This window comes from Jaculus jaculus, chromosome 8, assembly GCF_020740685.1.
Source record: "Jaculus jaculus isolate mJacJac1 chromosome 8, mJacJac1.mat.Y.cur, whole genome shotgun sequence".
NCBI lineage: Eukaryota > Metazoa > Chordata > Mammalia > Rodentia > Dipodidae > Jaculus > Jaculus jaculus.
Window position 1 is genome coordinate 18,325,054 of NC_059109.1, and position 22,245 is coordinate 18,347,298.

General features: G+C 43.3%; 1 protein-coding gene across 1 annotated transcript in view; it reads right to left on the minus strand.

Annotated features, from left to right (window-relative positions):
• The window catches only part of Mep1a (meprin A subunit alpha), a 41,689-nt gene that overhangs the window by 13,065 nt on the left and 6,379 nt on the right, over positions 1-22,245 (minus strand). Inside the window, exons 3-8 of the mRNA XM_045157737.1 lie at positions 21,584-21,624; positions 20,796-20,871; positions 13,687-13,804; positions 8,828-9,003; positions 3,347-3,568; positions 2,359-2,502 (exon numbers count right to left, since the gene is read on the minus strand). Of these exons, the coding sequence (XP_045013672.1) occupies positions 2,359-2,502; positions 3,347-3,568; positions 8,828-9,003; positions 13,687-13,804; positions 20,796-20,871; positions 21,584-21,624 (777 nt within the window). The remainder of the gene's footprint in view (positions 1-2,358; positions 2,503-3,346; positions 3,569-8,827; positions 9,004-13,686; positions 13,805-20,795; positions 20,872-21,583; positions 21,625-22,245) is intronic.

A 22,245-nucleotide genomic window follows, 5' to 3' on the forward strand; every position in this document is an offset into this window, starting at 1 on the left:
TTTATTAGTTCTAAATCTGGGATTTGTCTAATTCATATATCTCAAAAATCATTCTTTTATAAATAAACAGATGAACAACATAAAAACCCCCAAACAAATAAACAAACAAACAAAAACCCTGGCAGGTAAGTGAAGATGTGTTTCAAAGTCAAGCACAATGAAAATTTCTTGTATATACAGAGTGCTTTAAGGTGTCCCCAGCACTCAGCATACTATCAAAGTGCTCCGATGAAAACATCTCACACGCTAACCATGAATGACAGTTCAGTACGTCACTGGGTCCCACGGTGACCGTCCCTGACACCTCCTGCCTCGTCGTGAATCAAACGCGGAGACTGAGCCTGATTCAGTGCACATCTGAGGCCCTGGTGAGGGTCCCTGGCGCCCCCTGATTTGGTCATCCCGCCTCACCCATGATACGCATGTCTTCTGTATCTCAAGTTTCTACCATCCCCTAATGACGTTAATGTCAGAGAAAGTTATGCTCCTGCTGTTAATGTTCTTCCCAGTGCTTGAATGTGCTGACCTTTGACCTCTGCATCAAGCGCCACGGAGTGCTTCAGTTAAAAGTGGAGTCCCCATGACTAAGGGCTCCAAGTGACCCTTGCTCAGCAATGACGGCTCGGGCCGACTAAGTATAGACAGAAAGTCAAATAACTCAGGCCTATGGCCCAAGAGATGTGAATTCATGTCCTAGCTGGCCACGTGCCTAGCTGGCTTGTCCTTTCTTTGGGTGTCCCATGGGAGATGGACCCAATGTCCAGGGAATCTTTCAAGCCCTTCATGTACTTGCTTGTATCTGAGCAGAGAAAGTGTCTCTAGCAGTGACCCCTGCAATGTGTCCCTCGAGGAAGATATATGGATGGCCAAGTCAGACTGGTTCAAACTGGTAAAGCCTTTTCATAACTCCTCCTGAGGCGTGGTCCTTTTCTTTCCTACTCCAAGATCAAGAACGCCCTTCCAGCAGGTTCTTATCATGTAATCATCGAGCTGTCCTTCTAGAAGTTGATTATTAGCCTAGCAGTGAGACCTCAGGGAAGGGTGTGAGCAGAGGTCCCTAGGGCGAGTCTTCACTTCAGCCTGCATCCGCCTTGGAGCACAGGCTTTCTGTCTGACCATGTGCTCAGGGACTTTCACCCTCTGCCAAGGTTGGAGAAGGAGAGCGCTGGCTCCTGACCTCTCCGATAGTCTTAGTGTCTTGGCATTTGGGGGACCTAACCTAATAAGGGAATCTCATGAGCTCTCGGGCTGCCACGGAGTAAGAGACTTCACAATACTTCAGTCTTTAAAGAGCAATTACAACCCATGAGCCCCCACCCCAACTTTTGGAGATGCTTGAGATGACACCCAGGGAAGGCACTTAATAAAAGCATACTAAAAATGTAAATTAAAAAAAAAATAAGCCAGGTACGGTGGCGCACGCCTTTAATCCCAGTACATGGGAGGCAGAGGTAGGAGGATCACCATGGGTTTAAGGCCAACCTAAGACTACATAGTGAATTCCAGGTCAGCCTGGGTTAGAGCGAGACCCTCCCTTGAAAAACCAAAACAAATAAATAACTAGGCCAAGCGTGGTGTTGCACATCTTTAATCCCAGCACTTGGGAGGCCAAGGTGGGAGAGTAGTTGTGAGTTCAAGGCCATCCTGATACTACATAGTGAATTCCAGGTCAGCCTGGGCCAGAGCTAGACCCTACTTCAGAAAACTAAATTTTTTTCACTTGTTTTATTTTAACCTTTATGTAGATGTCATAAATTTTACTTCTGGTTGTTGTCATTTTGCTTTGTTTTCTTTTGAGGTAGGGTGTCACTGTAGCTCAGGCTGACCTGGAACACACTCTGTAGTCCCCAGGCTGGCCTTGAACTCACAGTTCCTACCTCTGCCTCCCTAATGCTGGGATTGAAGGTGTGCGCCCTCATGCCTGGCTTAAACTTTACATTTTATATATGGATAGTTAGCATTGCTTGTCTATAGGCTGGTAGTGCTCTGATGATATTACTCTATTTTACAAAGCCATGGTATCAATCATATGTTCTTATCAGTTTTGTCATTACAAAAGTACATCTTTTGGGCTGAAGAAAGATGGCTTAGCAATTAAGGCACTTGCTGTCCGTTCACAGCTGCTGAAAGGCCCTGGCACACCCATTCTCTCTCTCTCTCTCTCTCTCTCTCTCTCTCTCTCTCTCTCTCTCTCTCTGTCTCTATCTCAAGATAATATAAAAAAGAGAGAAAAAAAATGAGGAAATGTTCTTTCCCCTTGTTCAGATTTCCAGGTCTGATAACTGACACCCTAATAGTCAAAACCATGCTGGCTGCCATTCCGTAACCTCAGTGAACTGACTTCCCGTTACCACCTACCTGTGCACTGTCCTACCAAGGTGTGGTCCATCTGGTGACTACTGTCCTCATGGGTCCAGTCGGCATCATCTCTGGTACCCTGGATCATCCCACAGATGTTTGTCTTCTCGAAAGTACAGTCATCCAACAGGGTGTGAGTTGTGGCTGTAAGTGACATTTTTTGTAGCGTGGTTAAAAAAAAAAAAGCAACTGTGCCAGGTGTGGTGGTGCAAGTCTTTAATCCCAGCACTTGGGAGGATTGCTGTGAGTTCTAGACTACTCTGAGAATACACACTGAATTTGTGGTCAGCCTGAGCTATAAATGAGACCCTATCTTCTCCCCCAAAAGTAAGGTATCTTATCCCAAATAGTGAATGTCTTTTTAAGCTACTAAAATCTCACTGCCAAGTATAACAGAATTGTAAGAAAAGTCATTTTCTTGACTTTTTATCAAGTGCAAACCAGGTGTTAATTGTATCTCAGGACACAGTCACAGAGCTACCTAGCTCGCACAGCCAGCATAAGATGATCTATAATCATTTCTTGCTCTCTCGAGGAGAGCCAGGAATCCTTCAGGTCACAAACAAGGTAGCTATCGTACTGCACGTCCTCCGTGGGCTCCTGTGTAAATTCTGATGGTGTGCCGCTAAAGACAGTGTGTCTGAAAATTAGCACGCCAGTTTAGAAAATACCCCATCCCGAGGGATTAGGGGACTCGCAGAATAAGCCAGGTAAGAAGGCCACCGAATCCGACATACTTCCACATTCACTGCCTTCCTTGAGCTTCAGCCTGTCAGAGGAAGCTAATGAAATTGGACAAGAGCAGCTCCTTCCAGGGGTCATAATTAACTTTCCTAACTGTCCCATGAGGGAGGTGCTGTGCTTTTTCTAAAGAACAAGTCTTTTATCCACAACCCCTTAGCCAGAACATTCGAGAAGAGTCAAGCCAGGTGTCAGGGCAGCTGAGGGCGAGCTCCTGTGCCCAGCCTCCAGGCTCAGAGTCACTCACTGCAGTTGTACATTCGGTTCAGTCTCTCTAGGTCGATGGCGCTGAAATCCAGGCGCTGTCCGATGATGCTGTCAAACTCGGGGATCCTGGCTGTGATGGTAGGGACGCTTGCGTTCATGTTAAAGGAGAACGGTGCGTAATGCATCACGGACTCATAGTCGTAGGGTGTGTTGAGATCTGTGATGAAGCTGTCATCGTAGGTGTTGAAGTTGTGCTCGTAGCCTGTTAGAGAGAAAGCCCACAGGCCCGATTCAGCCATATAGTTTACCCCAATCTGTCCTCTCTGCCTGATACCTAGAAATCCCCCCTGTTGCGGTCCGGTTCGCATTGCTGGTAGAAATCGCCCAACCAAGAGCAGCTTGTGGGAAAAAGAGGTTGATTTTGGCTTACAGGCTCGAGGGGAAGCTCCACGATGGCAGGGGAAAACGATGGCATGAGCAGAGGATGGACATCACCCCCTGGCCAACATAATGTGGACAATAGCAACAGGAGAGTGTGCCAAACACTGGCAAGGGGAAACTGGCTATAACACCTATAAGCCCGCCCCCAACAATACACTGCTTCCAGGAGGCATTAATTCCCAAATCTACATCAGCTGGTAACCTAGTACTCAGAACACCTAAGTTTATGGGGGACACCTAAATCAAACACCCCAAAGGAAATAATTCCTCTTTGATTCAAACATATAATATATATAGGCTGGAGAGATGGCTTAGCAGTTAAGGCACTTGCCTGCAAAGCCAAAGAACCAAGATTTGATTCCCCAGTATCCACATAAGGCCAGATGCACAAAGTAGCCCATGCGTTTGGAATTTGTTTGTAGCAGCTAGAGGCCCTGGCATGCCCATTCTCTGTGTCTCTTTATCTCTCTCTCTCTCTCTCTCTGTCTCTGTCTGCTGCAAATAAATAAAAATATTTTTTTTCAAAAAGACATATAAAGTACATATATCTTACTATTATTAAACTTAATCCATCAATATTATAATATAATATTTATTATATAATGATATGTATACAATTATCAGAAGGATGATAAAATGCCTGTGTTGTATAAGGGGGCATGCTTCTATATTATAAATTATTAAATCTATGCATTACAGATATACATGTGTATTTATGCTTGTGTGTGTGTGTGTGTGTGTGAGAGAGAGAGAGAGAGAGAGTAAGGCTTTCAGAAACACAAAGTAAAAACAGCAAATCTGAGACAGATATTATGAATAGCAGGAGAAGGCAATTTTGAATTTAGGAAAACGTTCAGGATTATGTTCAAGATATGCCTTCAAGGGCTGGCAAGATGACTCAGTGGTAAAGGCGCTTGCCTGCAAAGCCTAATGACCTGGATTTGATTCCCTGGTACCCATGTAAAGCCAGATGCACAAAGTGGCACATGCTTCTGGAGTTTATTTGCAGTGGCTGGAGGCTCTGGCAGGCCTATTCTCTCTGTTTCTCTCGCTCTCTGCTTGCAGATGAATGAGAAATAAGTAAATAAAAGCGTTCTTTTAAAAGAAGATATGCCTTGGGCTGGAGAGATGGCTTAGTGGTTAAGCACTTGCCTGTGAAGCCTAAGGACCCCAGTTCAAGGCTGGATTCCCCAGGACCCACGTTAGCCAGATGCACAAGGGAGCGCACGCATCTGGAATTCGTCTGCAGTGGCTGGAAGCCCTGGTGCACCCATTCGCTCTCTCTCTCTCTCTCTCTCTCTCTCTCTCTGCCTCTTTCTCTGTCGCTCTCAAATAAATAAATAAAAATTTAAAAAGATAAATAAAAGAAGATATGCCTTCAAGTACAACAGCCACCATGTCCACCCGTCACTATCCGGGTCAGCTCTCTCTACTGTAGGAAAAGGTACTCTGAAGGGCAGAGGGACAGAGGAGGGGCTAGCAATAAAAAGGCAACCTGTAAATCAAGGTCCACACCCTTTGGACCAGAACTAGTTTATATGGGGAAGAACAAAACATCAGGAAGAAAAATAATTTTCCTGTCAAAGGTAATTTTTGTGTTCTGAGATTAGTATGAGGGAGATAAGATGTGCTCCAACATGAAGAGTTGACTATGAAGGTAACTCAGTGTCCTTTAAAGTGCCAGTCATTAGGAGTGCATGGCTGTGGCCTTCTCAATGGGAAAGGCTCACAGATGCTTAATTTCCTTCTTGGAAATGAGAATGTGCTTAACTCCTCCAGCTATAACTTCTCATCCTCACCTCCTTCTCCTTCTCCAACTCACCATCACGTTGTTTTTAACTGAGAGAAGAAAACATATCTGGTTCTAATATATATAATTTATTTATTTGAGAAAGAGGCAGATAGATAGATAGATAGAGGCCTCTAGCCACTGCATATGAACTCTAGATACATGTGCCACCTTGTGCATCTCGCTGTATGTAAGAATTGGGGAATCGAACCTAGGTTGCTAGGTCTCGCGGGCAAGCACCTTAATCACTGAGCTATCTCCCCAGCCCAAATTTGGCTCGTCAAAGACATTACACACAGGTACGTGCAGGCCTGAGAGCCTATGGTGAAGTCTGGGAGTACTGGAAGGAGCCTTTCAGTGTTGTTGGAGAAGTTCGTCAACCCCCATGAGCAAGACCCAGTTTTGACTTATCCTCTCGGCTCTTGGGGAGTTCATAGGGAATTATTTGAGAGGGACAAAACAATTCCAAAGTCCTCACCTGACTGGAATAGGCAAATAGGGAAGGGCCCGGAGCCCTTAATCCTAAAATGTCATTTGAACCATAAGGAGCTCCAGGTAGTGGTGAGGACTCGTGGTCACTGTGGGTGACACTCAAACAAGGCACGTTGGACTCAGTGAATCCTCTCTTCAATGTCTCATGAAAGCACCTCCCCCATGGAATGATTATTTTATTTTTTGTTATTTAAGAATTCTTATCCAAAGACATTACAAATAAATGGTCTGAATATTTTTTAACTTATTCAATACATTCTTTTTTTTTTTGTTTTTGTGGAGACTATAACTTTCTAGGACCTGTGTTTGAAAGGTAGTGTTCTCTAACAGGGCACAGTTCTGCCTCTAGAGAATTCTCAGCTAAGAGCCTTGAAGACAGACAGATCTTCTAAACCAGGGATTAACTGGAAAACTTTAAAAAAAAATTTATTTTTGTTTATTTTTATTTATTTATTTGAGAGTGACAGACAGAGAGAGAGAGAAAGAGGCAGAGAGAAAGAGAGAGGGAATGGGCGCGCCAGGGCTTCCAGCCTCTGCAAACGAACTCCAGACGCGTGCGCCCCCTTGTGCATCTGGCTAACGTGGGTCCTGGGGAACCGAGCCTCGAACCGGGGTCCTTAGGCTTCACAGGCAAGCACTTAACCGCTAAGCCATCTCTCCAGCCCCAATTTTTTTTTTAAATAAAGAGCTAGAAAATACTTGAGGAAGGGGCTGGACAGATGGCTCAGTTGACAATGAGCTTGCTATGCAAGCAGGTGAACCTAAGTGGGGAAACCCAGCTTCCACATAAAAGCCATCTGTGGTAGCAAGTGTGCCTCTAATTTCAGTACTGGGGAGCAGAAATAGGGGACCCCTAGGAGTTTTTTTTCTGGATAGTCGAACTAAATCAGTGAGGTCAAGGTTCAGTAGGAGACCCCACTGTTAATCTCTGGACTCCACATACACACGCGCCCGTGCCCACACCTATGGGAACACACATACACATACACACACCACACATGCATACTCATGCAAACGTATTTTGGGCTTTGTAAACTCTATTTTCTCTGTCTCTACTATTTGGCTTGGCCATTGTGGCACAGAAGCAGCCATAACAATGCCTAAACCAACAAATGTGGTTGTTTGCATAAAGCTTTATTTATAAAAGCAGCCAGCCAGGCATGGTGGCACGTGCCTTTAATCCCAGCCCTGAGGAGGCATAGGTAGGAGGTTTACTATGAGTTTGAGGCCAGCCTGAGGCTACATAGTGAATTCCAGGTCAGCCTGGGCTAGAGCAAGACCCTACCTTGAAACACACACACACACACACACACACACACACACACACACACACACACACACATATATATATCTCACGGGGCTAGAATTGGCCAACCTCTGTTAGGCATTAGAAGTCGAGTCTTTCCCATAGATAGTGTAAGGGAGCCCATATGCTCCTGACTTGGAAAACTGGACCCAACTTGGGAATAGAGGCTTTGTCACCTGTACAATGTCCTCCAGTGAAACTCAAGATTACACCTGCTGGAACTGAGATGTAGTAAAAGTCACAAATGACTCTGAGAAACAATCCTGTCCTTGTTCATCTTACTGGGTTTGCTGTGTCGTGGAGAGCAGTACTCCAGTGGTTGCAGGCAATTTAGATATATATAGCATTGTACGTGATGAAAAGATAGATGGGACGTAAAGAAGTATGTGCTGAGCAGCCCTTGATCAACCAGCTCTGAATGAATCTGCACATTGCCCCAGCCAGCCTGTGATCTCACTCTGATCAAGAGAACCTTATTTGGGGCTGGAGAGATGGCTTAGTGGTTAAGCACTTGCCTGTGAAGCCTAAGGACCCCGGTTCGAGGCTCGGTTCCCCAGGTCCCATGTTAGCCAGATGCACAAGGGGGTGCACGCGTCTGGAGTTCGTTTGCAGAGGCTGGAAGCCCTGGCGCGCCCATTCTCTCTCTCTCCCTCTATCTGTCTCTCTGTGTCTGTCGCTCTCAAATAAATAAATAAAAAATTAAAAAAAAAAAAAGAGAGAGAACCTTATTTGGTCCCAAACTCCTTTTTATGTATTTCACATCAATTTTTAATAATTATTTTTATTACTATGAACTTTACAGTATGAACATATTGCCTATGGGTCACATTCCCATTGGGTTATGCTGTTATAGCCACTGAGGGGCTCTCCTCTGTGGGGTTGTTGGTATTATGAACACACCAGTCAGTCCCGGCGGGGCAGACAGTGCCTCAGGATACTCTTAAAATCCTTCCACCTCTTCTTCCACGATATTTTTTGAGCCTTGGCCAGCATGTTATGTCTCCTTTAGTGTTGAGCTCTCTGCATCCTCTGAATTTCTGCTAAAGCTTTTATTTATTTATTTGCAAGCAGAGAGAGAGAGAGGGAGAGAGACAGAGAGAAGAGAGAGAGAATGAGAACGGGCATGCCAGAGCCTCTACTGCTGGCAAATGAATTCCAGATGCATGTGCCACCCTGTGCATCTGGCTTTATGTGAGTGCTGCAGAACCTGAGTTGTTAGGCTTTGCAGGTAAGCACCTTAATCACTGAGCAATCTCTCTAGCCCTGCTGAAGCTATCTTAAAAACATGGAGCATTGTTTTTTCCTCCAGATTTAAAAATGAGAACTGTTTTGATTTTTAATGGAATTTCCAGCAGAGTGAAATGTATGCACAGAAAGATATGGAATTCAGGACTGCAGGAAAAGTCTGAGAGGACCTTGGGCCTGACAGAGGTGCAGTGCTTTGGCCCACGCCTCCATCCCTTCCCCCTCTCCAGACCTAGTCACATACATACCTGGGATAATTTCATCCCACCAGATGTTCACATAGTCATCCCGGTCAGTCCTCGACTGCTCATGGTAAAAGCCCAGAGCATGCAGGATTTCATGCTCAATAATGGCTTTGTAGTCACACCCCAAGCCAATGGAAAGGTTCTGCCCCACATGTTGGTCACCAACTGAAGACCAGCACCTTCAAAGATGAGGAAAGAAAGAGGTTTTTTAGAGAATTCCCAACTGGCTATAATTTAAGAACATGAATTAGAACTAAGTTAGATTTGGTTTTAAAATATTTGTGTTTTGTTTTGTTTTTCGAGGTAGGGTCTCGTTGTAGCCCAGGCTGACCTGGAATTCACTCTGTAGTCTCAGGGTGGCCTCGAACTCACAGCGATCTTCCTACCTCTGCCTCCTAAGTGCTGGGATTAAAGGTGTGCGCCACCACGCCTGGCTTTTAAAAAATATTTTTAGTGAGGACATTTAAAATGCTGTTTTCTACCTACTTGGAAATAAATAGATAAACAATTGTCAGGTATAGTCACCGTATTGTGGAATAAAAACCTGACCATATTCCTGCTAATTGTACCTTTGTGACTAAGGGCCAATTAGTTATACAAAACACACACACACACACACACACACACATACACACACACACATATATGGCAAATATGACCCTCTACCCATAAATATGTAAATGACTCCATCAATTAACAACAAACATTTAAAAGATGGACTTAAAGGAACTAGCATTTTCATGTACTGGTGATTCAAAGATAGCACAAGAGCTAAGTCAGGCACATTGTGGGCACTCCCTGCATTCTCGTATGCCAACTTTAAAAGTGACGATCCCTCTGGCAGTGGTACGTATCCACAGACACATTCACCCTGCTGGCGCTCCGAGGGGAGGGAAGTGAACATTGTTAGCCTTCACCTCTGAAACCCCACAGCGCACTCCAAACAGCACACTACTGCCTTTAGACCAAAATATTAAATTGTCTTTGAGTGATGGCTGTGGCTGATTCAAACTTTAAAGAATTTCCAAATAGGGCTGGAGAGATGGCTTAGCGGTTAAGCGCTTGCCTGTGAAGCCTAAGGACCCCGGTTCGAGGCTCGGCTCCCCAGGTCCCACGTTAGCCAGATGCACAAGGGGGCGCACGCGTCTGGAGTTCGTTTGCAGAGGCTGGAAGCCCTGGCGCGCCCATTCTCTCTCTCTCCCTCTATCTGTCTTTCTCTCTGTGTCTGTCACTTTCAAATAAAAATAAATTTAAAAAAAATCTATAAAAAAAGAATTTCCAAATAGTCCTTAATAAATAGGAATCACTGTTATGATTATGACAATTATCTGAATTCAAAGAAGGACGTTAACAAAGTCCGGGTTTTTGAATGTAGGCACATTTATCATGCCATCCGTCACCAGAGAAGGCCGCCTAATTTGTTTCTGAAGGGCTCCAGGCAAGGATTGCCCAGGAATTCCCTCGGAGACCAGCGGACCAGAGCTCTCTGAGAAGGCTTCCTGAATTCCTCACGGAATGCCAATTGCCCTCTGTTATGGTTTGAATATGAAATGTCACCTCTCAGGCTCATATATTTGTCTTTGGCCAGTGGTGCTACTTTGGAAGGCTGTAGACACTTTAGAGGCAGAGCTTTACCAGTGGGTGGGGGGCCTTTCGGAGTGGACCTAGACATGAAGAGCCCCAAACTTCCTCCAGAGACTATTGGACGTGGGATCTGCTAGAAGATTCCCTAAATTCCTCAGGAGATGCCTCTTGATTTCTTTTTTTTTTTTCAAAGTATTTTTTATCTTGTCTCATCAATCCAGTTTGCCTCCCCTTTTAAATCATCTCCTATTGGCTTCCTATTGTGAAACGAGAGTCTGCATTTTATCCACCATTGAATGCCTAAGGGGCTTGCACTGTCAGGGATTGCAAGCTCTTGAGGAATAACAGTGACATTGTCTTACCAGTCCCTGTATTCCAATGTCATGTGGCCTTCACATGCTGATAGATTTGACTTCTAATCATAAGTGGATATTGTTTATTTTCTAAGGACTTTACTCAAATACCATTTATACATGGTAAAATTCAATAATTTTATGTGTGTAATTCAATGATTTTCAATAAATTTAACAAGCTCTTTAAGCATTAACCATAATCAATTTTCTTTTCTAACTGCAGCATTTCATTATCAAGCAGTTCACTCTACAAATTATCCAACAGTCCAACAGAATTTATTTAATCTATTTGTAATTCCCCTATAAATCTCATTCCAATATCCCATCCCAAGTGACAGAAAAACGTAAGTTAGAGCAACAGCATTTTAATTCTGTCATGCTGTGGACCATTGAACTGATCCTTCTGAAAAAGACCAGCTGACTTTCGGTCTCAGAAAGGTCTGGGGGTCCCAAGGACCAGTCCCTTCCCCCACATGTTCTTCCCTTTACCTCACTCCTAACTTCACTGTCACAGAGTTATCTCTTGGTTCTAGGCAGTAAGAGGACATCAGATTCAGGTTTTATAGAGAAGGCCTCTCAAAGCTGGTCCACCTTTTAATCAGACCCTAATAACTGAGTTAGCAGTTGAAGGATTAGCCAAGAGAATTTCACTGAAGGAAAGGAGCGTTCAGGCCAGGTGTGGTAGTGCATGCCTCTTGTGGTAGTTTGAATGCATGTCCCTTATAGGTTCGGGTGTTTTATTAAAGCTTGTAACTGGGGGTCTCCAGCTGCCTGGGCAGAGGAGGCATCACTGGGCCTGGATCCTGGTGTCCAGCCCAAAGGCGTGTTTGGGGGCAGATTTGAATTTCAGCCCAGAGGTGGTCTGAGCTCTGCCTGCGTCTGGTTTGGGGGTCTCTACTACATCTGTTATCTCAGCACCACAGAGGTAGAGGCAGGGGCATATGAGGTTTAATGTCACTTCAGCTCCCCAGCACATTCGATGCCAGCCAGGGGTACACAAGGCTGTTTCAAAACAGAAAGTAAATAAATAGAGGACTGGAGGCATTGCTCAGTGGTCAAAAGTATACTCAGTACATGTGACATTTTGGGTTTAATCCCTGGAACTAAAGAAAAATTAAATTCAACTACTTTCTCCACTTATGTGACCTTCAAAATCCTCACATATCAAAGTGATTCATTATTTTATCCCCAAAGTGGTTCTTTCAAACAGCAGTGTTCTACTTTTTGTTGGTTCGTTTTGTTTTTCCAAGGTAGGGTCTCGCTCTAGCCCAGGCTGACCTGGAATTCACTGTGTAGTCTCAGGCTGGCCTCAAATTCACAGCCATCCTCCTACCTCTGCCTCCCGAGTGCTGGGATTAAAAGTGTGTGCCACCACACCTGGCCAACAGAAGTATTCAAAACCTTAATGAATAAAGTTGATACTTATCAACCACCTAAGCCAGAAATATCAAAGACATCTGTGACTCCACTCCTAATTGTATCAACTGCTCTGCCTCACCACCATGCACAAAAACTACTTTCTCCACCACCTTCACGGGCCAACTGTGAACCTGTGAGCCCTATCTGGGCCTCACGACTTTGCACCTACAGATTAGAACACTTATTGGCACATAGTAGGTGTACATTTTTTTTCAACAGAAGGATCAGCTAAGAAAATAATCACTCATGTAAGCTGGATATTTAGCTTGTGTCTAAGTAGCTGTTAGTAGTTTGTTCTTTTGCTTACGCCACATGTTTTGTGTGTTCATTATGTTTTTTCTCAAGAAGAAAAACTATAAGCTAGTAACTTCTCTTTTTACATCTATTAGCCAATCATAACTAATACAAACCCCGGGGTCAGAATGACACAATCTATAAAAGGTGGAGAAAGTGATGGGACCCATGAGCAAAAATGTGTAAATCAAGTCAGGTGGAGCTTGAAGACATAAACCACCAGTGCCTCTGTGGATGGTGGTTTTCCCTGTCTACCAGTTACCTGGGTGAGCTGATGCACACAGCACCGGAGAGAGAGAGAGGGAGAGGGAGAGAGAGAAAACGCTCCTTTCTGCTTTACCATAGCTTTTAGTCTTAGAAATAAACACACGGGAACAACAAATTTACATCTCAAAGTTCTTAGGCCTTCAGACAACAGAGTCTAAAATTTAAACCAGTGCCAGCAAAAAGGGCATAATTTATACTTCAATAAACCTGACTGTAAGTAAACATTAATGTATGTATAGAGGTTGCCAGTAAAAAATAATTTAAAAAAATTAAGGGCTGGAGAGATGGTGCAATAGTTTAGGAACTGGCCTGTAAAGCCTAAGGAACCCCTGTTTGATTCCTCAGTACCCACATAAAGCCAGATGCACAAGGTGGTGCATGCGTCTGGAGTTCACTTACAGTGGCTGGAGGCCCTGGTACATCCATTCTCTCTCTCTCTCCCTGACTCTTTCTCTCCCATTCTCAAATAAATAAAGAAATATTTTGAAAAAAAATTAAAACATGACCTAAGCCCAGGAAAAGAATGAATATAAAGTTTTCTGGGCTCAGATGTATTAAAACCATCTGATTTCTTAGCATATGAAAAATGTTATATAATTTAAAATTATTATTTAAATCATTATAATTATTTTAAACAGTAAAAGCTTTGATTTTGCTTATGTTTTCTTATGATTTGTTGAAGCAAGTTTTCTTTTTTTTTTTTTTTTTTTTGGTTTTGGTTTTTTGAGATAGGGTCTCACTCTAGCCTAGACTGACCTGGAATTCACTATGTAGTCTCAGGGTGGACTTGAACTCACAGTGATCCTCCTACCTCTGCCTCCTGAGTGCTGGGATTAAAGGCGTGTGCCACCATGCCCAGCGTGAAGCAAGCTTTCTAAGTAGATGCCACATTTTATGAACTGAAGGATGTGAATGATGTTTACATTTTCCCTATTTCATACTAACCCAGAAAATTGCTGAAATATGATATAGGAGCTCTCTCCTTCGTAGGGCTTGAAATCCACACAGGACTTGAGGCGGAACATTTCAAAGGCATAGAGGATGGCGGCTTTGGCGTTCAGCTCTGCAGAAATCAATAAAACCATAAAAGTTCCGGAGGTTCCTTATAGACTTTTTTCCCCCTAGTAATAGATTCCTTAGATGCTGACTTGCAAAGCTTGTTGTGAATCCAGTATTACTTGTATACTTTAAATGCATCTGGCTGCAAAGTAGGAATTCACACTTGTGTATGTATTTGAATGAGACAAGATAAACTAAAATAACTTCTTGGCTTGCTGGTTTCCTATGTCTGCTTCAAGCAGAGATTCCGAGAGCAACAGAACAGGAGTGGTTTGCAGCTCAGTCTGACTTGGGAAGAAACCATGGAAACAGTGGCCCTTACCTTAGACTGAAAAGACACTCGCAAGGGCTGGGGACTGATGAAGCTGTAGAATGCTGCCAAAGTGCTTGTCGCACGTGCAGGAAGCCTTGGGTTTGAGCCTTGGCACCTCATAAAAGTGGGTGTGGTAGCCTATGCTTGTGACCCCAGCACTCAGGAGGAGGAGGCTGGTGTATCAGAAGCTCAAGGTCAACTATAAAGTAAGTTTGAGGCCAGCCTGGGCTATATGAAACCCCATCAAGAGAGAGCAGAGGGCAGTGGAGATGGCTCAGCAGTTAAAAAAAAAAGAGAGAGAGTGCTTCCTTGCAAATCCTTATGGCCCAAGTTTGATTCCCCAGAATCCATGTAAAGCCAGATGCACAAAGTGGCACATGCATCTGGAGTGCGTTTGCCATGGCAAAAAGCCGCGGTGCACCCATTTGCCCCTTTCTTTCTCTCTCACTTTCTGCTTGCAAATAAATATATCTGCTTGCAAGTAAATATATTTCAGAAAAAGAGACAGAGAGAAAAAGATGGAGGGAAGGATGGAAGGAAGAAAAGAAGGAAAAAGAGGGAAGGAGAGAGGAAGGAAAGAATAAGAAGGAAAGATACCCCCCTTGATGAAAGAGAGAAGAGCTTAGAGAAGTATACCCATTCAAGAAGCAAAAGAAACACATGTGGGACGTTACCCAGCTTCTCTGTGAGATCACTTAGGGGTTAGCAAGGCCAGTCAGCCAGCATTTAGGCAAAGAAAGCCTAGAAAAATATTTTCTACCCCCAAGCTTGGTACCAGGAGATGTGGAAGGTAGGAGGGACAGATGTGGATAAATGACCTGTGAAGTTCAATGACCATTTCATTTCACCTAACGGGCGCACACTTTGGCACTGTGTGTCAGGGATGGGGCGAGAAGGGAAACGTTCTTCAGGTGATCTGAGATTACGTTTTCCTGTGTATGCATTTTCTGTCACTGAATGTGGAGAGCTCTATTAAAATTTAAACCAAGCTGTATGGAATGGAATCATATACTCTGCACATTTGATCTGTGCGCTTACTCCAAGAGTTTATAATCCTTGACAGTTTGACAAATTGACTGCTGAGTCATGACTTTCTGGTCTTTATGTCATTTGGTTAGTTGCCATGTTATAATTTCCATGTTGTACATATCATAAGATTATATCAAGATTATTTTTAAAAAAAAACAACAGTGCATAACAGGGTGTGGTGGCTCACACTTTGGAACCTCGGTACTTCATGATCTGAGGCAAGAGAATTGCCGTGAGATTGAGACTATCCTGGGTTATAGAGTGAGATTCCATTTCAAAAACAAAACAAAATAAGGGGTCCTGGGGATATGCCTCAGTGGGAAAAGTTTTCCACACATGCATGAGAACATTAGTTTGGTAACACAAGCCTGGAATCCAAGAACTGGGAAAGTGGAAACAGGAGGGTCCTTGGGACTTGCTGGCTAGCTAGTCTAGATGAATCAAGTGAGCTCTGGGCTCAGTGAGAGACCTTGTCTCAAAGAATAAGACGGGGAGTGATTGAGGAAGACGCTGGCATTGATCTCTAGCCTCTACATGCACACACATCCTGCACACATAGGAACATACATACATGTGTGCATACACGCCACACCACATGCACATGTACAAGAAAGGACAGACAGAAGAAGGAAAAGGGAAGAAGGAAGGAAGGAAGGAGGGAGAAAAGGAGGAAAGGGGAAAAAAGAAGAGAGGGAGAGAGGGAATGAGGGAAGAAAGGAGGGAGAAAGGAAGGAAGGAGGGAGGAAGGAAAGAAAGAAAGAAAAGGGAGGAGTAAAGGAGGGGGGAGGAAGGAAGGAAGAAAGGAGAGAGGAAGGAGGGGAGAAAGGAGTAAGTTAGAAAGGAAGGAAGAAAGAAAGAAAGGAAGGAGGGAGGGAGGAAGGAAGGAAGAAAGAAAGGAGATGAAGGAAGGGAAGGAGGGAATCTTTGCATTTGCTGTAAAAATATATGGGTTACTTTTTGGCTGTATTATGTTATGTTACATTACACCAAAACCACCCATTAGAGAAATGAGAGCGTCTTCACTACTTGGTGCTGGGGAAACTGGATATCCACACTGATACTAGAGACAGTACTGGGGACGCAACACATCAGAGCAGATGGTGATGTGTTTTTGTATAAGACCCTAAATGAAAGGCATCAAAAACAACAATAGGGCTGGAGAGAGATGGCATAGTGGTTAAGGCACTTGCCTGCAAACACGAAGGTCCCCTGTTCGCTTCCCCAGTACCCTCCTTAAACCAGATGCACAAGGTGGAGCATGCGTCTGGAGTTTGCAGTAGGAGGCTCTAGTGTGTCCATTCCTTCCCTCTCTTTCTATCTGCCTATTTCTCTCTCTCTCAAATCAGTAAAAAATAAATATTTTAAAAAGGAGAAATACATATATATCAACCCAAGAAGGATTTCTTTTTTTTTGTAAGTCCAGCTCAGTAGGTGATGGTGCTGAATTGGAAGTATTTATTTATTTATGAGAGAAAGAGGAAAAGAGAGAGTGGAGAGAGAGAATGGGTGCACCAGGGCCTTCAGCCACTGCAAGTGAACTCCGGATGCATGCACCACCTCATGCATCTGGCTTATGTGGGTCCTGGGGAATCAAACCCAGGTCCTTGGGCTTCGTAGGCAAGTGCCTTTACTGCTAAGCCATCTCTCCAGCCCTCAAGCAGGATTTCTATCAAAGGGATAAATCAGCTGCGTGAAAAGAAAACCTGTCAAAAACACTGAAAGTATCTGACACAACATTAATATGCACACTATATAAGGAATTAAAACAACTCAATAACAAAAGTATCCTGTTTAAAAATGGGCAGATGACATGAAGAGATACTTTCCAAAAGAAGAAATTTCAAGTGGTCAACAAATTAATGAAAAATAATTCACAAATATTCGTTATCAGGCAAAAGCAGATCAAACCAACAATGGGATATCATTTCGCCCCAGGTAAAGTGGCTGGTTAGCAAAGAAAAGAGAAAACAAAACTGTACTGGTGCTAATGGGGAGGGGCTGGACCCTCCCCTCTGCCTGTGAGATCTCTCCCGAGCCATCACTGAGTCCTGACCAGCCTGTGCTCCCCACTTCCTCAGCGTCTCTTACGCCCTTAATGCCTGTGCTTAAATCCATGCTAAAACTGCTTCTTTTTTCTTTTATTTTAAAATTATTTTTGTTTGTTCTTATGTATTTATTTGAGAGCGACAGGCAGAGAGATGGAGGCAGAGAGAGAGAGAGAAAGAATGGGTGCATCAGGACCTCCAGCCACTGCAGACGAACTCCAAACACATGTGCTCCCTTGTGCATCTTGCTAACGTGGGTCCTGGGTAATCAAGCCTTGAACCTGGGTCCTTAGGCTTCTCAGGCAAGTGCTTAACCGCTAAGCCATTTCTCTGGTCCCCCAAAACTGCTTCTTCTATTTTTTTTTAAAGAAAAGATATATATATAGAGATAGAGAAAGAAGGGGGTGGGTAATGGGTGTGCCAGGGTCTTCAGGCACTGCAAATGAATCCCAAATGCATGTGCCACCTTGAGCATCTGGCTTACGTGGGTCCTGGGGAATTGAACCTGAGTTATTAGGCTTTGCTGGCAAGTGCCTTAACTGCTAAGCCATCTCTCCAGCCTTAAAATTGTTTCTTTATGAACCCCAACTTTGCTTCATAAAATACCATCAATGAATAAAGGCCTTGGTAAATGGACAGGTTAGCTGTGCTATGGATTAGAAGGCTCAATATGTTTAAGATAATAATTTTCTAAAAAAATATGTATAGATGCACAAAAATCTCAGTGAGCTTTTGGGAGATACCAACACATTGATTCTAATATATATCATATCATGTACTATAAATACGATCTTGAGTATATTATCTTTAAAAAGGAAAAAAAAAAAAAGATGGAGAACTATCTTCAAGACTGATTGATCCAAAGTAATGAACATAGTGTAATATTGACCTGATAGTCAGCCAGTAGAATAACAAACTAGAAATCCTAGGGACTGATCAATTAATTAGTTGATTGATTAGTCAATTAGTTCTGACAATGTTGTCATGCCCACAGTGAAAAAAGTAAAAATGTTTATAGCAAATAGTGATGGAAAAACTAGATTAACAAAAATGAACCAATTTCACTGTACCACACATGAACCATTTGATACAACGTAAACAAGCTCCAGCTATAAAAATATTGGAGAATATGTCCATGACTCTGGGAAAGATTTCTTAGAATAGAATATATAAAAGAACAGAAGCACTGAGTTAAAAGTTGATAATTTTTTTGCCCGTCAGAAGACTGCTTAAACAGAAGGACATGTCACAGCCTGGGATCAAGCACTTACAGAACATAAGGGTGACAAAGAACATTTTTACCCATAGTATATGAAATTGCTTTACAAATAATGAGAAGAAAATGCAATACAAAAATAAAAACGAGTCAGACAGACATTTCATAAAAGCATATGCTCACCAGAGGCTGAGGCAGGAGAATAACTGTAAGCTTGAGCCTAGGTTACACAGAGATTTCCAGGACAGCCTCAGTTACAGAGTAAGACTGTCTCAAAAAAAATTTAAAAAAAATGAAAATAAAAAAAAATAGATAAATAAAAACACTAAGCTGAATGTGATGGCACACACCTTTAATTCTAGCACCTAGAAGGCAGAAGTAGGTGGATTGCCATGAGTTCGAGGCCACCCTGAGACTACACAGTAAATTCCAGGTCAACCTGAGTTACAGTGAAACCCTATCTCAAAAAATAAATAAATACACATGAAAATGTGCTAAATATCACTAGTCATTAGGGAAGTGCAAATTAATAACACAATAAAATATTTCAAAATTAAAATGGCTCTGATTAAAAAAAAACAGCACTATCTTTTAAAAAATATTTTATTTTTCTTTATTTGAGAGAGAGAGAGAGAGACAGAGGGGGAGGAGGGGAGAGAACGGGCATGCCAGTGCATTTAGCCACTGCAAATGAACTCCAGACACTTGCACCACTTTGTATATGTGGGTTTACGTGGGTCCTGGGGAATCAAACCTGCATGTTTTGACTTCACAGGCAAGCGCCTTAATCACTAAGCCATCTCTCCAGCCCAGCACTATCCATTTTAAGAACAAACTAAACATTTATAAAGTAGTGTGTAGCCACTCTGGAAAGCTGGCATTTTCTTATAGAATTAAATACAATCTTGCCACATGGCCAAGCATTTCTATTCCTAGGCATTTAAGTATATGGTCTGGAGAGATGGCTTAGTGGTTAAGCGCTTGCCTGTGAAGCCTAAGGATCCTAAGGTTTGAGGCTCAGTTCCCCAGGACCCATGTCAGCAAGATGCACAAGGGGGCACATGCATCTGGAGTTCATTTGCTGTGGCTGGAGGCTCTGGCGCGCCCATTCTCTCTTTCCCTCTCTGCCTCTTGCTTTCTCTGTCTGTCACTCTCAAATAAATAAATAAAAATAAACAAAAAGTTTGGAAGCAGCAGATAACAGTGATGGAGGCTACTGAAACATAGTCTACATGCCCCGGTGGGGGAACAGCTGAGCCCACTGTGAGGTCATGGCCTCATCCTGCTTTCCCTCCCTCTCTCATTGTCTCCAGCTTCCCATTTATGAGGAACAAGCTTTGCAAGCAGAAAGTCACTGCAACTGCTCAGTCAGTTACCAGTGAGTCAGCGCTGTGTCTGGTCTTTAACATTTGTTCATCTATACCAATTAATATTTTTTAAAGTATTTTACTTATTTATTTTTCAAGCAGAGACAGAGAGGGTTGAAATGAGATGGAGAAGGGGAGGGAAAAAAGGGAGAGAGGTAGAAAGACAGAGAGAGAGAGAGAGAGAATGAGTATGCCAGGGCCTTCAACCACTGCAAACAAATTCCAGATACATGCGCCACTTTGTGCATCTGGCTTTCTGTGGGTCTTGGGGAATCGAACCTGAATCCTTTGGTATTGCTGGCAAGCTCCTTAACAGCTGACCCATCTCTCTAGGCCCTAAGTAATATTTCTATGCATGAGTAAAGTACAACTTTATCGATTGTTATCTTAAGAGAGAGAATAAAGTAGAAATCATTCACGTAAAGAAAGCAGGCCATGAACATGTGAAATAAACACCTTTCTGTTTCTTGAAGGGAGCCGTGTTCCTCTTCTAACAAAAGGGAAAAGAGCACTATACTGAAAACAGTGTCCTTCTGTAGCTAGCTCCACCTAAGCAAAAAGTTGTGACGTCCACATGTTCACAGTTATGATGTCACAAGGGGGCTTCATGGTGCTCCCGGCTTCATGAATAATTTCACGTGTGCTATCATTTTTGTTTTTTTTTTTACCTATTCTTTGTTATTGTCTTGGACTAGATAGGCAATCCCGGTTTTGATGCAACGAGATTAAGAGACTTAACAGGGCTGGAAACTGGCTTTATATGCTGGTGCCCGCTCTCCATTTGAAGCCGATGAACGGAAGAAAATATTGCGATATTTAGCCAGATCTAATTCAGAGTGATTGGGGCTGGGCAAACATCTCAGTGCTTAGAGCGATCCAAGGCAACCATGAGGCCCTGAGTTTGATCACCAGTCCCAAACTAAAGATGCTGGAGGTGGTTGGAATGTCACCACCAAAATATGCAGGAACACACACACACACACACACACACACACACACACACATTAAAAAAAGATAGCTAGTACCCAGGTTGTCAGCCAGAATGTAGGGAATGGGGAACTTCCATCTTCTTGTTGGGTCTCTCAGGCCGTTTCTGGAATTCTGTGAAACAAAGACAAAGAAGGCTGCAGCTCAAGACCACCTTCCCCCCTTCCTCTCCTCTTTCATGAAGGTCTCATGCTGCAGAGAGTCTATGAAGCAATTCAAATAACATAATGACTTTTGTGGTCTCATTCAGGAAACAATAGAAATTCCTTAGATATAATTTTTTTTTTTTGGCAATTCAAATGAAGATGACCTGCAATTCCCCCAGTCTGACATAGTTCCTGCAAACATATTGGTATACCCTTCTTCCTTCCCATCTTTTGCTTGTTAGGAAAAAAATGGATAGGTAAACCACCTGCCAGGCTGGAGAGATGGCTTAGCAGTGAAGGCGCTTGCCCGCAAAACCCGGGGAACCCAAGTTTGAGTCCCCAGTACTCATGTAGAGCCAGATGCACAAAGCGACACATGTATCTGCAGTTCATTTGTAGTGGCTTGAGACCCCGGTGTGCCCATTCTCTCTCTCCTTGCGCATCCATAAATAAAAAAATTTAAAAATTAAAGCATTTGATGATTGAGCTTTTGCTTGTCTTTATCATGAGCAAGTACAGTGGAAGTTCAGAGGGGTGCAGGGTCCTGACCAGAATCCTCTCTTCTCCTCTGTGGGGCCCAGGACTGGCCACAGAGAAGAGGCTCTTCCTTCCCCTCCTGTACCCCCCCCCCCCCGCCCACACACACACTCTGCGGCAGCCAGCCCCAAGACAGCACTCACCGGTAGAAGGATGTCTCCTTCAAACAGATCCAAGCCCGCAGCTAGAGGTGAATGTCAAAAGAGAAAGGTATCAGAAATGAACATTATTAAAACACATCTGACAATGAGCTTTCAATCTCTGCCATTATGCCGTTGCTCTCTGTGTGGTACAGCTCTGTTTACAATGGCACAAGTTCCTTCTAATTGAACATGTGTGAAGGGTCAGTGAGTGTCACATCTTATGTTCTCTTTACAATTATAGAATTTTTTTTTTTTTTAGGTAGGGTCTCACTGTAGCCCATGCTGACCCGGAATTCACCATGAAGTCTCAAGGTGACTTTGAATACACTGCGATCCTCCTGCCTCTGCCTCCCGAGTGTTGGGATTAAAGGTGTGAGATACCATGTCTGGATAATTATAGAATTTTTTGAAAAAAAATCTCTAAAAATCTTAGAAGTAAGAGATGACTCAGAAGGACTCGTATCCATCATTGACGCCAAAGCTGTCCTGAGTCAGAGGAAGAAATGGTGTCCTGAGAGAAGGCATGTCATAGCTGGTCACTGTGAGAATCCCAACCCCACTCCATGCTATCTCATCAAGAGCCTGTTGGGATATCCACCCTTCAGTCCATAGGTAAATGGCTTTGGTTTGCTTCTTCCCATGGAGCAAAAACATGGTGGCAC